Here is a 14827-nt window from a genome sequence, read left to right as displayed (position 1 = left end):
CTTCAAAAGTGTTAGATGAACGATGAAGTCACTAAACAAGTGAAAATAAATAATGCAGAAGAGTGATAATTATGAACGAGAATATTTCTTAGTTCAACATCAACAGGCATTTATAATTTATTCTTTATTAATTTTGTCTGGACGAGAGCTAGTCGAGCTTATTTTTCTGGCTTTCACAGGCGGCACGGTGTTATACCATATACAAAAACATATATTTCATCACAGAGGGGTTCCATCGTGGTAGCATGCCACCAAGACGTAACATGTGTCATGTCAGAGTCTCTTCAAGCCTGGGCTTCTTTATTGGAGGCTCTTTGATTAGTTCAGCACGCTCGGCAGTTTATCAGAAACATCGCCCAACTATATTAATATCAACCAAAAAAATGTAATAATGCATGCCAAAGAAATATGCATGGTCATCATGTGAGGATGCACATTGTATAGCACATGTTGTAAGTCATAGTTAACTTGGACATGGAACTGCAGATGGTAAATATATTTAGAGTCAAAAGAAGATTGCCACCCTGGCGCGGCGGGCTTGCTCGCCAACACGCACAAGCATCGATGGGACAATGCACGCGGCACCGTCGAGCTTGCCTTATCACGCCAACTCAGTGCGGCGTCCAACAGGCTGCGAGGCAACTAGGCTGGGGAGTTGTTGTCGTGATACGGTGCATCGACGGTGGTAACATGGTTGCGACATAAGTCTGCTTATCCGGGTGAAATTCGATATGAATGTCCACAGGCTCCTCAAGCACCCTCCCATGATAACGTGTGAGGGAGTCCTGTATTAGGGGTCTCCGAACAGTCGGACTATAACCTTTGACCGGACTGTTAGACTATGAAGATACTAAATTGAAGACTTTGTCTCGTGTCCGGATGAAACTCTACTTGGCGTGGAAGGCAAGTTAGGCAATACGGATATGCATATCTCTTCCTTTGTAACCGACCTTGTGTAACCCTATCCCTCTCCGGTGTCTATATAAACCGGAGGATTTTAGTCCGTAGGACAACAATAACATACAATCATACCATAGGCTAGCTTCTAGGGTTTAGCCTATCTGATCTCGTGGTAAATTACTCTTGTATTACCCATATCATCAATATTAATCAAGCAGGACGTAGGGTTTTACCTCCATCAAGAGGGCCCGAACCTGGGTAAAACTTTGTGTCCCCTGCCTTTTGTTACCATCCGCCTAGACGAACAGTTCGGGACCCTCTACCCGAGATCCGCCGGTTTTGACACCGACATTGGTGCTTCCATTGAGAGTTCCTCTGTGTCGTCGCCGTTAGGCTTGATGGCTCCTTCTATCATCGTTAGCGATGCAGTCCAAGGTGAGACTTTTCTCCCCGGACAGATTTTTGTATTCGGCGGCTTTGCAGTGCGGGCCAATTCGCTTGGCCATCTGAAGCAGATTGAAAGCTACGCCCCTGGCCGTCAGGTCAGGTTTGGAAGCTTAAGCTACACGGCCGATATCCGCGGAGACTTTATCTTCGACGGATTCGAGCCTCTGCCTTGTGCGTCACGCGGTCATGATAAGTACGATTTAGCTCTACCATTCGACAGTGTTCAGGAGATCGCACCGGCAGCCGCTCCGACCCACAATTCGGAGCCAGTTGCGTCGTCCATGGACGGGTGGATGGACCCCGCCATGGAGGCCTTACCCCCATTGGCGATCGAGCCGAACATCGACCTTACTCTGCACGTGAGCCGTGTTGACAAACTGCCGGATCTCTCTCCGGCCACGGACTCCGAACCGCCTGCGCCCGTTCCTAACGAATCCAATTGGACGCCGATCATGGAGTTTACCTCCGCGGATATTTTTCAGCACTCGCCCCTTGGCGACATACTGAACTCATTAAGGTCTCTCTCCTTGTCAGGAGAATCCTGGCCGAACTATATCCGGCTGGATTGGGATGCGGATGGCGTCAAAATTCACCGCCCACCCACCACCCACTTAGTAGCCACTGTCGATGACCTAACCGACATGCTCGACTTCGACTCCGAAAACATCGACGGTATGGACAACGATGCAGGAGACGAATAGGAACCACTGCCCACATGGCACTGGACGCCCACTCCCTCACATGACGTATACATGATGGACACACCAAAAGAAAACGACCACGAGGAACATAAGGACGCAATAAAGGGTTGTCCCCTCGAGAAGCAGTCAAAGCGAGGGCGTAAGCGCCGCTCCAAATCCCGCCTCGGCAGAAACAACAATCATATAGACTCAGCGTTAGAGAAGGGTGAACCATCGCCGGACCACGGCAACACGGAGAATCTAACCGAACAACCGATTCTGTCAAAGATAACAGTCCGGATGACATCACACCGGACAGACACCCGGAGCAACAGAATGCCCGTCAAAGACTCGTTGCCACCGCGAGGAGTCTAAAAAAGCAGAAGCAAAGGCTCAAGGCTGCGCAAGACACACTTAAAATCAGATGGAGTAAAGTACTCAATACAGCAGCGAAGTACGGCGGTAATTGCCCCACCAAGAGCTACCCGAAGCGGAAGTTGCTACTTGAATTCGATGAGGAGGTCTTAGATCCCCCGCAACCAAAAATTAAAACGGCCACCTGGCCGGATAGACAACCTCGCGGCCAACATAGAGCGGCAAACAACGCTGCACATAAGCCAATACGCGATCCACGCGAGGGCTCGCATCAAAAGGACGGCGCAACCAGATCCATCTATGGACCACGCAAGCGCGCTCCAGCATACGATGCAACACAACAAACATCCGAACAACACGGTAAACCCAGATACAGGGGTGCCGCACACCTCCTATGTTTCACCGATAAGGTGCTGGACCATGAATTCCCAGAGGGATTCAAACCCGAAAACATAGAGGCATACGACGGAACAACAGACCCTGGGGTCTGGATTGATGACTATATCCTTCATATCCATATGGCTCGTGGAGATGACCTCCACGCCATCAAGTACTTACCCCTCAAGCTCAAATGGCCAGCTCGGCACTGGCTTAAAAGCCTCCCCGAAAACTCCATTGAAAGCTGGGAAGAGCTCGAAGATGCTTTTCGGGCAAATTTTCAAGGGACTTATGTCCGACCTCCGGATGCGGATGATTTGAGTCATATAACTCAACAGCCCGGAGAGTCAGCCCGAAAGCTTTGGAACATGTTTCTTACTAAAAAACCAAATAGTCGACTGCCCGGACGCCGAAGCCTTGGCAGCTTTTAAGTATAGCGTCCGCGACGAATGGCTTGCCAGACACCTCGGCCAAGAAAACACGATAACAATGGCAGCATTAACAAGCCTCATGACCCGCTTTTCGCGGGTGAGGACAGCTGGCTAGCCAGATGCAGCACCAGCGACCCAAGTACATCCGTAGTTAGAGATGAAAACAGGAAATCACGACACAACAAAAATAATAAGCGCCGGAATAAAGAAGAAAGCCCGAAGAGTATGGAAGTAAACGCCAGATTCAGAAGCTCTCGGCCAGGTCAGCAAAAGCCGCCCCCTAAAGGCGTCAGAGATGAACTGTCCAGCCTGAACAAAATTCTGAACCAAATATGTCAGATCCATAGCACCCCTGGTAAACCCGCTAATCATACCCATAGAGAATGTTGGGTTTTCAAGCAGTCCGGCAAGCTGAACGCGGTACACAAGGGGAAGGATACACCAAGCGAAGACGAGGATGAGCCTCTCAAGCAAGACACTGGGGAACAAAAAAAAATTTCACCAGAAGTCAAAACGATAAATGTGTTACACGTGATCAAGGGAAGAAATAAAGCGGCACTCCCAGAGAAATATGCCCAAGGGCCTATCACCGTGGAGTCCTGCCACTGGTCGGCTCAACCGATCATTTTCGACCATCGGGATTACTCAGCAAATATCCGGCATGCAGGATGGGCTGCCTTGGTATTAGACCCAATAATTGACGGATACCATTTCACACGAGTTCTGATGGACGGCGGCAGCAGTCTAAACCTGATATATCAGGACACAATCCGCAAAATGGGGATAGACCCAACGAAAATTTGCCACAACAATACTACCTTTAAAGGAGTAACGCCAGGCCCAGGGGCTCACTTCACGGGCTCCCTGCTACTAGAAGTTATATTCGGCTTCCCCGATAACTTCCGTAGCAAAAATTTAACCTTCCACATTGCTCCTTTCCAAAGTGGCTATCAAGCACTACTTGTACGCGAAGCTTTCGCCCGCTTTAATGCAATACCGCATTACGCTTCCCTCACGCTTAAGATGCCCGGTCCACTTGGCATTATTACAGTAAATGGAAATATGGAGCGATCCTTGCGCGCCGAAGAGAATGCGGCTGCCTGGGCAGCCGCACACTAAAACGGCCTCACCAACTAAAGTATTCGATAGGTCGTCAAGACCACGGACACGGTTAGACGAGTCCGGCGTAGTTGTATATAATTTGTACATGTTTGATGGCCACACCCCTATCACAAATACAAGGGGCTCAACGCGCGCAGACAAGTGGCAATTTTTACTCATCTTAATTTATACATGGTTTTTTCAAAAAACCTACCTTTTTGCACGACAACTTTTCACCTAAGTTCCTCTCTTTTACAGATGACTACCGTGCTACACCCGTCCAGGATACGGCACAACGGAGACACAGGCGTAGACGTGCAGCAGGGACCCGTTTCAAGGATTCTTTTTAGATTAAGACCCTGTGTCAACCTTTTTTACTGTCTCTTGTTGACACACACCCCTCGGATTCTCAGTACAATTGAGAAGGATGCTGGCGTCTTGGCATGTGGCCACGTTAAAATAATGCACGTACCTGAACACCAGGGGCTTCTTACAAAGGGCACTGATTAGGCCTGGTTCATACCATAAAGACCGAATACTTTAGGGAGTGTTCGGCGTCGTGAGTTTGGCCCTATATGTATCAGCTCCGAATCATGTCTTTGGTCAAATATTGGGTTTGCCCGGCTCATATGTTTTGGTACCTTACGTTCCGCTCTATCGGCTAAGGTAGCACTAGGAGAACTACTGCGATTGTGCTCCGGGTCATCCGGACGAGCACCTCAGTAGAGAAAGCCGAAAACTGACTGTCATGATATAGCGTGAGACTGGTCAAGCACTCGATGACCTATCAGAATGTTAGAATTCCTCCGCCTTAACGAAGGGCCGTTTCCCAGCCAGGCATGTACGCACCCCGGATTCGGGAGAGTGCGAAGCCACCAGGGGCTATATAGTAACCCCACCGTCAAACTCCTATGACTAAGTGAAAGTGTTAAAGCATCATAGTCCGGTTGCCTCGTTCGCTGTGCTATCACCTCCTTAATAGGACCAAGACGTTGGGTTAAGTGTGAACACGCGTCTTCTGCGAACACCTTTGCATTATATGTGTGGGGGCTGAAGCCGACGACTGCAATCTTTCAGGTTATACACATGTATACATAAACGGCCGCACAGGAGGCATCATATTACTTTCAGGCAAAAGTATAAACACAACCTTAATGAATTTCATAAAAACATTATGTTTACAATAGGAATACATGTCACTCAAACATAATATTCTTCGAGCATTGGGCCTCTATCAAACGAGCACCCTCGAGAACCTCTTCGAAATAGTGCTCGGCAGCCACTCGGCCTATGGCCGAACCCTACGCCGCAACAGTGGTAGCATCCATCTCCGCCAGTATGCTTTAACACGGGCAAGGGCCATCCGCGAGCCTTCTATGCACGCCGACCTCTTCATCGCATTGATGCGCGGCACCGCACCAAGGAACTGCTGCACTAAGCTGAAATAGCTGTTCGGCTTCGGCTTTTCCGACCACAACTGATCCACGACAGACCTCATGGCGAGTCCAGACAACCTATTGAGTTCGGCCCATTCGGCTAGCTGATCAGTCAACGGAAGCGGACGCTCTGGAACGTTAAATTGTGACCAGAACAGCTTGTTCACTTCACGATCTATTTGATCTCAAAGTATTTGGCTGCATCGACAGCGCTCGCCGCCAAGTCCATATATGCGTCTGCCGAACTCCACAGCCGATCCAGAGGGGCATACCGCGGATCTCCGAACTTCCTCCGCAGCATAAAGGGCTTCCCAGCCGCAATATCCCCGGCTTCACGCAGCTCCTCCTTCTTCGCTCTCATAGCAGAGTGGGTGTCTTTGTTCGCCATCGTGGCCTTTTCAAGGTCCGTTGCCTTCGCTCAGTTTTCTTTTTCAAGGAACTGGCAATGGTCGGCAGTGTCTTTTAACTTTACGACTATCTTGGCCATCTTCTCTTTGCTCTCGCAATGTGCGGCCTTCTCGGCTGTCAACTCTTTGGCCACCTTCAAAGCAGCCGCATTACTAATCCTTACTTGTTCTTTGGCTCGGGCAAGTTCCGCCCGCAGGGTTTCCACGATGGCAGCTCCATCTGCAGTCACAACATATTAAAGATACTGGCATCATGCTGCTCTTACTACGTGACATTCACCAGAAAATACCGCTTACCCTGTGCCTCGTCAAGCCTCTTGTTAACAAGCTCGATGTCGGCATCCGCCGCATCCAGTTGCCGCTTCAGTTCGGCAAAGTCATGAGTCCGGCTAGCCACCGGAGCTCCCACTACCTGCACATTAAAGCGGTATGGTTATTGCCTGGGACTACGATCCTCTGATTGCCGCCGTTCTCGGTGACAACCAGAGTCTCAGGGGCTACTATCTACACAGGGCACACCTAAAAATGTGCGGTACCATCACAAATGTACATCATTTTTACATACCTCAAAGCCCGCCAGTAGACTCATAAAGGCATCATGCAACCCGCTTTCGGCGGATGAAATCCTTCCCATCACAGTACCCATCAAGGTACGGTGTTCTTCTGAGATGGCCGCTCGCTCCAACAGCTCTCTCAGTACGTCGCATACCAGTCGGTGCCGGACTCTTCTGTTTGCTCTCTTCGAGAGCCGGACACTGGGGACTTCGGGTGACTATAGGATTATCTTCTGACCTCACCGGATCCGGAGAGGCCCTCCGTGACGACACTTCAAGGTCGCTCGCTTCTTGAGCGGAGGAGTCCGGGGGAGGCGTTTCGCTCTCCATCATCTCCGGAAGAAGATCCCCCGAAGACGAGCTCTACTGAGAAGGGCTAAGATCCGAACTGCAAGATAAATACTTCGGTTATTTTCCTCAGGGGTAAGGTAATATATCTTCACTATTAAAGTACTTTTTGATTACTTACAGCTTGTTAGAGGGCTGATCCCCGCGCGGACTTTGTGCGGCAAGAGCACCCTCCAAGGCAGGACCCTCCGGTGGAGATTTCTTCTCCCGCTTGGAAACCTTGGTTTCCGGATCTTCAGAGGTAGTCCTCTTCCTTCCCCGTGGTGAGAGAATGTCAGATTCCTCCCCTCGGTTATCCTCCCACACGGAGGCGCTCGTTCCCTCGGTCGGAATAGGTAGCGGTGGAGGCCCGCTTTCGCCCTCATTATTCCCCCTTTGTCTTCCTTTGAGGGCTCTGGGCAAGGTGCTAGCTCGAGTATCTTTTCCAGTACCGGATTTTCCAAACCCTCAGGAAGGGGGGCCGAACACCGAATCATCTTCGCCTTTGTTATCCAGTCCTGGTCAAAGAGCGATTTCTCAGAATAACGTCATGATAAATGAAAGACAGTGTGTTCGGCTAGAGGATAACTTACTTGGTCGGCGGTGCGGTTGTTGCTCAGGCCCACGTCCTCGGTGGTATCCGGACACTCTATCTGGGGTCTGAAGAATGATCTATACATCTCCTCGTGCGTCAGGTTGAGGAAATTCTGAATAGCGCGCGGTCCTTCTGGGTTGAACTCCCACATGCGAAGAGGCCGGCGTTTGCATGGCTGGATTCATCGAACCAGCATGACTTGCATTACCATAATCAAACTGAAATCTTCTTCGAAGAGATTTTGAATGCGGCTTTGCAGTACATGCACGTCCTTGGCGGGACCCCACCTCAGCCCTCTGCTAATCCATGACATCAGTTGTGGTGGAGGGCCTGAGCGGAAAGCAGGGCAACCGCCCACTTGGTACTTCTGGGAGCTGTGATGTAAAACCACTCCCGTTGCCATAATCCGGACACCTCTGGAATAGAACCCTTCGGCCATGGAGCTCCGGTGATCCTGCTTATTAATGCGCCTCTGCACGCTACATGCTGCCCCTCGACCATCTTCGGCTTCACATCAAAGGTCTTGAGCCATAGGCCGAAGTGAGGGGTAATGCGGAGGAAAGCCTCACATACAACAATAAATGATGAGATGTGGAGAAAGGAGTCTGGGGCTAGATCGTGGAAATCTAGCCCGTAATAAAATATCAGCCCCCTGACGAAGGGATCCAGAGTGAGGCCTAGACCTCAAAGGAAGTGGGAGATGAACACGACGTCTTCGTTGGGTTCAGGAGTAGGGACGGCCTGCCCTCAGGCGGGCAGCCGATGCCAAACCTCGGCGGTCAGGTATCTGGCCTCCCTCAACTTCTTAATATCTTCTTCCGTAACGGAGGAGGGCATCCACCGGCCTTGAAGGCTAGATCCGGACATGATTGAGGGTCCGGAGCACCTGACCTGGGCTTTGGGTGTTAGAACTCGAGGTGGGGGAAGGATTCGATTGAGCACGGGAGGGAAAGAGTAAAAGCCTTGTCCCTTTATGAAGAGGGTGAATATCAAGCGTCCTCCCCGTAGCCGTTTGGGACTTGCCTATAATCTAGGAGTTCTAGATACGGTTGGGTTACCCACGACCGTATTGATGAGAATCCCGTAATTAGGGAACACGATCTCTGCTTTGACAAGACGTGTCAAAAAACTGCCTCGCGTTATGTGTCGAGCTGGTTGAAGAAAAACGGTTCGAATAATTATCGGGCCATGGCATAATGTCGTGTTGCCAAAACGTGTCAGCAGATTAGATTTGTGGAAATATTATTCTCTCTACGGTGGTATGCGGAAACTTATTTTGCAGGGTCGGACACTATCCTTGTATTCAAATTCTTCCGTGATGTATTCAGAGGAGGAACCCGCCTTGCAATGCCGAAGACAATACTGCGCGTCGGACTCATCGTCATTGAAGCCTGGTTCAGGGGCTACTGAGGGAGTCCTGGATTAGGGGGTCTTCGGACAGTCGGACTATAACCTTTGGCCGGACTGTTAGACTATGAAGATACTATATTGAAGACTTCGTCTCGTGTCCGGATGGAACTCTATTTGGCGTGGAAGGCAAACTAGGCAATACGGATATGCATATCTCCTCCTTTGTAACCGACCTTGTGTAACCCTAGCCCTCTTCGGTGTCTATATAAACCGGAGGGTTTTAGTCTGTAGGACAACAATAACATACAGTCATACCATAGGCTAGCTTCTAGGGTTTAGCCTCTTTAATCTCGTGGTAGACTACTCTTGTACTAACCATATCATCAATATTAATCAAGCAGGACGTAGGGTTTTACCTCCATCAAGAGGGCCCAAACCTGGGTAAAACTTCGTGTTCCCTGCCTCCTGTTACCATCCGCCTAGACGCACAGTTCGAGACCCCCTATCCGAGATCCGCCGGTTTTGACACCGACAACGTGTGTGTATCAATAATCCTAGACATACGAGCTTGTTACACGCAGTTTACGGGGCCCTTCGTTAAATTTCTTTGCCCCTCCTGATTTCTCCCCGGGGCGGCCCGCCTCACTCCCTTCTTTCCAATTCCACTTTGCCATGTCAGCGTGTAACTAAATTCAGCCTGTAAGTGCCTGTACGTCTAGCATTACTGTGTGTGTATGGTGGAGAAGAGGAAGAACGAGGTTTTTTAGGAGGGAAGGATGGTGTGTTAGGAAGATGTGGGCCGTCGCTTTATGATTTGGAAGGACATGTGAGAGATTAGTAATCCTGGAAAATCAGGTGCCTTCAGTTTAGGAAGTTGATCCTGAGTATTTTTTGTCATTGTGCATGATTCATGTAGTTTTTGTATTCATTGCCTAATATTTATGAAGATTATTGTCTTATGATTGATTCATTTTCATGATTTGACTACAAAATATTTATGAAGATTACCGTCTTCTGATTGATTCTTATCCGTGAATTGATTACCAATTTTTTTGGAGTATATATTGGTGATCGTGAAAAAAATAGCAAGCAAACTAAGAGGAGAGAATGAGTATGACATAGAAATAAAGTATCGTTTTGATTTAGAATTATGTACGTTGGTTTTGTTTTGTGCAATTTTCGTTTAAATTACTAAAAAAATCTAGAGGAAACCAAAAGAGAGGGGGCATGGGGAGGAAAAAACCCAGGAGGAGGTGAGGCAAACCTAGAAACTCTCCTTTAATAGTAGTGATTATTTATGTTAATTGTGCTAGTCATTAGAGTCAGAGTGTAGCTCAGCTGATTCCAGTCTAGTTTAGGTGTGAATTGCACACCGAAATCAAAAGTCACCATTGGGCTATTCTCATTGCAATCAGTCTCTGGATTGTTATATTATTGGTAGAAGATTAGTTTTAGTTATGTTGCTTCTCCATAAAAAATTTCCATATCGATAATTATGTTCATTCTTTGTGAATTTTTTCATATCAATGACTGAGGGGCGAATACCGACCATGATGTCTTACTCAGCGATCGCTCCTGTTCCACTCAGTGATACAGGTGTCGCGCTCTGGCGAGGGTGTTGGACCGGGCTCAAGCAGCACTAGTTGTTGCTTGCTTGCATGTCGTTCGCTAGCTGGTGTCTTTTTTTATTCTAATGCTTTGAAGGAGAATAGAGGAAGATGCAAATTTGAAAAACAATTCAGGATTTTTAAAAATACACATGAATTTATATAATAAAATGAAACAAAAAAGATTAATAAAAGAGAATGAAACAACCCTGTGGAAAAGGTAATGCCGGCAAAAATATATATAGAAAAACCCATACACGAAAGGTTCTAAAACCTTTCCAAACTGATGGACAAAAGACACATTAAAAAGGCGACAATCAGCCAAACATGGTGCAGGTTTCTTTTTTTTTTTTGAGAAACACATGGTGCAGGTGGGAAACACTTTATTCAGCGCCTTTAGCCCCGGATTGCTCCTATAACCTCTGGCGGGCTGGCCAAATGGTGTTCTCTTCGTAAACTTTGCTCGTTATTTTTTATATGGTGGCGCTCGCTCCTCTGAAGAAAAAATTGTTGTTCAATGAACAATATCGACTAGTGGTATTTTCACCAGAACTAAAAAATAAATGTACATTCAAAAAATGTTCATGGATTATTAAAATGTTCACGAATTTTTTTTAAATAAAATTTAAGATATTCCATGGATTTAAAAATGTCCAAGAATTATTGATGAATTAAAAAAAAGGTATGTCTATGTTACATCTAGATGTGAGATACTCATCATCTCACATCAGGATCACCTCGTGTCCCCACTAATCTGACATCATCATCTAATCTGTCCCCACTTGTTGACAAACAATACGCGTGGTTGCTCCCCGATCACCTCGTGTCGACCAGTTTGTTTGTTGTGTGGGCAGCCCATCCCTTCCAGCCCAACAACCCCCGCAACCTGCCCTTGTTTTTGTTGGGCTTTTTGTTTGTTTGTTCTTGTTTGTTTGAGAAGGAAAAGGCCACATGTGTACACAGACCTGGGCCTCGTTAGTAGAAAAAAATATTGAAGTAGTTTTCTTTGTCAACGAGTACCTTGTTCCTTTGCTCTTTTAAAACACTCATTTCCTGCTTCCTCTCTTGTCTTTTCTGCAACTATACAAATAAATGAAGTTTTTGTCAGAGAATTCAACTTATGAAAATCAAAGAGGAGAAAAATAAAAATACAAGAAAAAGGAAAACAAACACAAAAAGGAAAAGAGTAGCTTCCTGTAGTTTAGAACATACTTACGATTGTTCTCAAGCCATCAAGCAACATGCCGTCTGATGCATCACTTTCTGTCAAATCAACTATAGTTTACGTAGCTTGTGAACAAATGCCACGAGATGTTTGCTCCTGCTGGTCAGTCATGCTGTCATTCCCTGAGTCATGTTGTTGATTATTGTTGTTCAACTCCAACTGGTCAGAATTTGTATCTTTGCTTGCAAAGCTCCTGTTTAAAAAAAGACACGAACATTTGCACCAAAAACATGAGCACCAACAAAAAAGGTAAATCTCTTACAGTGATAGGGAAAATGAAAATCGTAAACCAAACATGAGGACAGCAAAAACCACTGAGTCTACGTCGAAAAGCTATTGTGTACATTGAAAAAAAAACATGAAAGAACAACTTGCAAAAACCACTGACTCTATGTCGAAACGCTATTGTGTACATTATAAACATTCTTACGGACATTTTTGTACACTCTGCTTTGTTCAGGCAACTTGAGGCGTTATGCATATTCAAGCATTTTTCATACGCGTTGTGCACATTCAGATAATTCTCTGGGGCAGGGAGAAAACATTAACCATTAAATTAAGAAAAAACTTGCTTTTGTCTCACTGAAGTTGGTTATCAAAAAAATTGAGAATGTGTCCCTCTACTAAAAGCTACACTACTACTGGGAAACAAAAACCTTGAGGACACATCGCCCTCTCATGCACGACACAGATACACATGTTAATCACTGAACATACAGACTGAAAAATGAAAAAAAATGAAAAAAGCCTAAATCCAACAATCTCAATCACTGAGCTTACATACTCAAAAATGTATGCTCTCTCTGAAAATAAACATCCTGGAAATCCCACATTCCGAATCCAACTAAAAAATGTGTGCTAAACATCCTGAATCCCACACTCTAAACTTGCAGATCAAAAATGAAAAATAAAACATCGTGAATCCCAAATTCTAAAAACTAACAGATTCAGAATGTGTGGTATGCTCTGCAAAACACTCTGAATTCAGCGTGTTGGATTCTGCATTTCAGTAAAACACTATGAATTCTGTTTTTATACCCTAGAGATGTGAACAATAACTTAATTTACAGTCTAAAGTCTGAAAACTTACAGATCAAATAAAAAACAGCCTGCTTAACCTCATTGTCATCAACTAACACCCCTCCCCCCAGCACAATAATGGGCAGACAAAAAACAACTACCAGAAGCTAAGCTGAATTCATTAGTGTAGATGCTAGCTTCAACACACAGTATAATTTGTTTGTTGCTGACTCTAGACAAAACACCGACAACAAAAATCGACGTATATGGCTCCTGCCATTCATTGTTGGCTGAGGCAACAACCTCCTGTAGCCGAAGCTCCATGGCTCCCCCTCGCGTATCCCCTACCCCACCCCTATACAACCGGCTTACAAAACACCTGGGTGGTTTCCTACACATGACATGAACAGAGATCTATCCAACAACAAAACAAGTTTGCTCCTGACTCCTCGCAAACACAGCTGACGAAATGGCAACGGGCAAAATTAAGCTATGTAGGTGAACGAGGGGGGAGAGGAGCCGGCCTTATTACCTTGACCGGACCGTCCGGCGCAGAGCTCGTGGGCGGTGCCCATAGCTGGGGCGCTTGTCCGCCGCGGACTGCTTGGTGAAGGTGCGGATGCCGCGGTCCTCGTCGGGCGCGCAGGGTTGGACGACGAGGACGACCACCGTGGGAACGGCAGATGCGGAGTGTTTCACCCCCGTCTCTTCTCCCTTCTCTTGTCTCCCACAGCAGAGCCACACAAATAACGGTGGGTGGATATTTGGAGGGAAAAAAAGATCTGGTACTCTTCTTTTGGAAAACATGCAGAAAGACCCCTGTAAAAGAAAAAACATGCAGCCGCACCATAAAAAGTGGTAGGTTGTTAAGTTAAAAAAACATATTTGACATTTCAATAAAAGGAAACCTTTAGAAGGCTACCTATTTGTGAGTCAACCGATAACCTGCAAAAAAACTGGTAGCTCAGTTGTATGCAAAAAAATCATGTGCCGAGATTGCAAAAAAATACGGGTAGCCTATAGTTATGTAAAAAATTCTACCCCAAATGCAACAATCAAAGACCCGACTTGCATGTGTGTTGGTAAAACAATCTTCAGCAAATACAACTACACACAAAACACCGTTTGCGAAAGTGGCATCAAGCAAAAGACCCCGGTTGCAAGTCAAGGGTTGACTTGCAAGTGGGAACAAAACAAGGAACCCGGTTGCAAAGTTGAGGGTTCGCCTTGCAAGTGGCATGAAAGAAAAACTACGGGCGCACAGTTGCGAGTTGAGGGTTGACTAGCAAGTGGAATGAAAGAAAGAACCCGGATGCAAGTTGAGAGCTGACTTGCAAGTGTCATCAAACAAAAAAGACCCAATTGCAAAGTCGAGGGTTCAATTCCAAGTGGAATGAAAAAGATAAAATACGGGGCGACAGTTGCGAGTCGATGGTGGACTTGCAACTAGGGCAACTACAAAACTACTGTTGGGGAACGTAGTAATTTTAAAAAAATTCCTACTCACACGCAAGATCATGGTGATGCATAGCAACGAGAGGGGAGAGTGTTGTCTACGTACCCTCGTAGACCGAAGCGGAAGCGTTGACGCAACGTAGAGGAAGTAGTCGTACGTCTTCCCGGTTCAACCGATCCAAGCACCGTTACTCCGGCACCTCCGAGTTCTTGGCACACGTTCAGCTCGATGACGCTCCCCGGGCTCCGATCCAGCAAAGCTTCGGGGAAGAGTTCCGTCAGCACGACGGCATGGTGACGATCTTGATGTTCAACCGTCGCACGACTTCGCCTAAGCACCACTACAATATGACTGAGGTGTAACATCGTGGAAGGGGGCACCGCACACGGCTAAGGAACGATCACGAAGATCAACTTGTGTCTAGAGGTGCCTGATGAAGCTATGTACCTAGGGTAGGGGCACGGACCTGTCCAAAGAGCCCTACCCAAGGACATCCCTAGAAGAAGTCATCTTTCAATCGACTTGAAGGTATCCCACT

General features: G+C 46.9%; 1 protein-coding gene across 3 annotated transcripts; it reads right to left on the bottom strand.

Annotated features, from left to right (window-relative positions):
• Positions 1-97: 97 nt before the first annotated feature.
• On the bottom strand, positions 98-13580 carry LOC125552664 (uncharacterized). Of its 3 annotated transcripts, none has more exons than XM_087546690.1 (6): positions 13366-13580; positions 11805-12006; positions 7179-11668; positions 6721-7097; positions 6453-6567; positions 98-6375 (listed from the first exon to the last, which is right to left on the bottom strand). In XM_087546690.1, the coding sequence occupies exons 4-6, from the start codon at positions 6799-6801 to the stop codon at positions 6167-6169; spliced, it is 405 nt and encodes a 134-aa protein (XP_087402816.1). In that variant the 5' UTR covers positions 6802-7097; positions 7179-11668; positions 11805-12006; positions 13366-13580; the 3' UTR covers positions 98-6166. The 3 variants fall into 3 exon arrangements, 1 of the variants encoding a protein (XP_087402816.1); XR_007303719.2 differs by having other exon boundaries at positions 120-6375; positions 6453-7097; positions 7179-7554; positions 7630-11668; XR_007303720.2 differs by having other exon boundaries at positions 116-6375; positions 6453-7097; positions 11801-12006.
• Positions 13581-14827: the final 1247 nt, after the last annotated feature.

This window comes from Triticum urartu, chromosome 3A, assembly GCF_056163025.1.
Source record: "Triticum urartu cultivar PI428250 chromosome 3A, HENAU_Tu73, whole genome shotgun sequence".
Classification (NCBI taxonomy): domain Eukaryota; kingdom Viridiplantae; phylum Streptophyta; class Magnoliopsida; order Poales; family Poaceae; genus Triticum; species Triticum urartu.
This window is presented reverse-complemented; position numbering and strand designations above follow the sequence as displayed.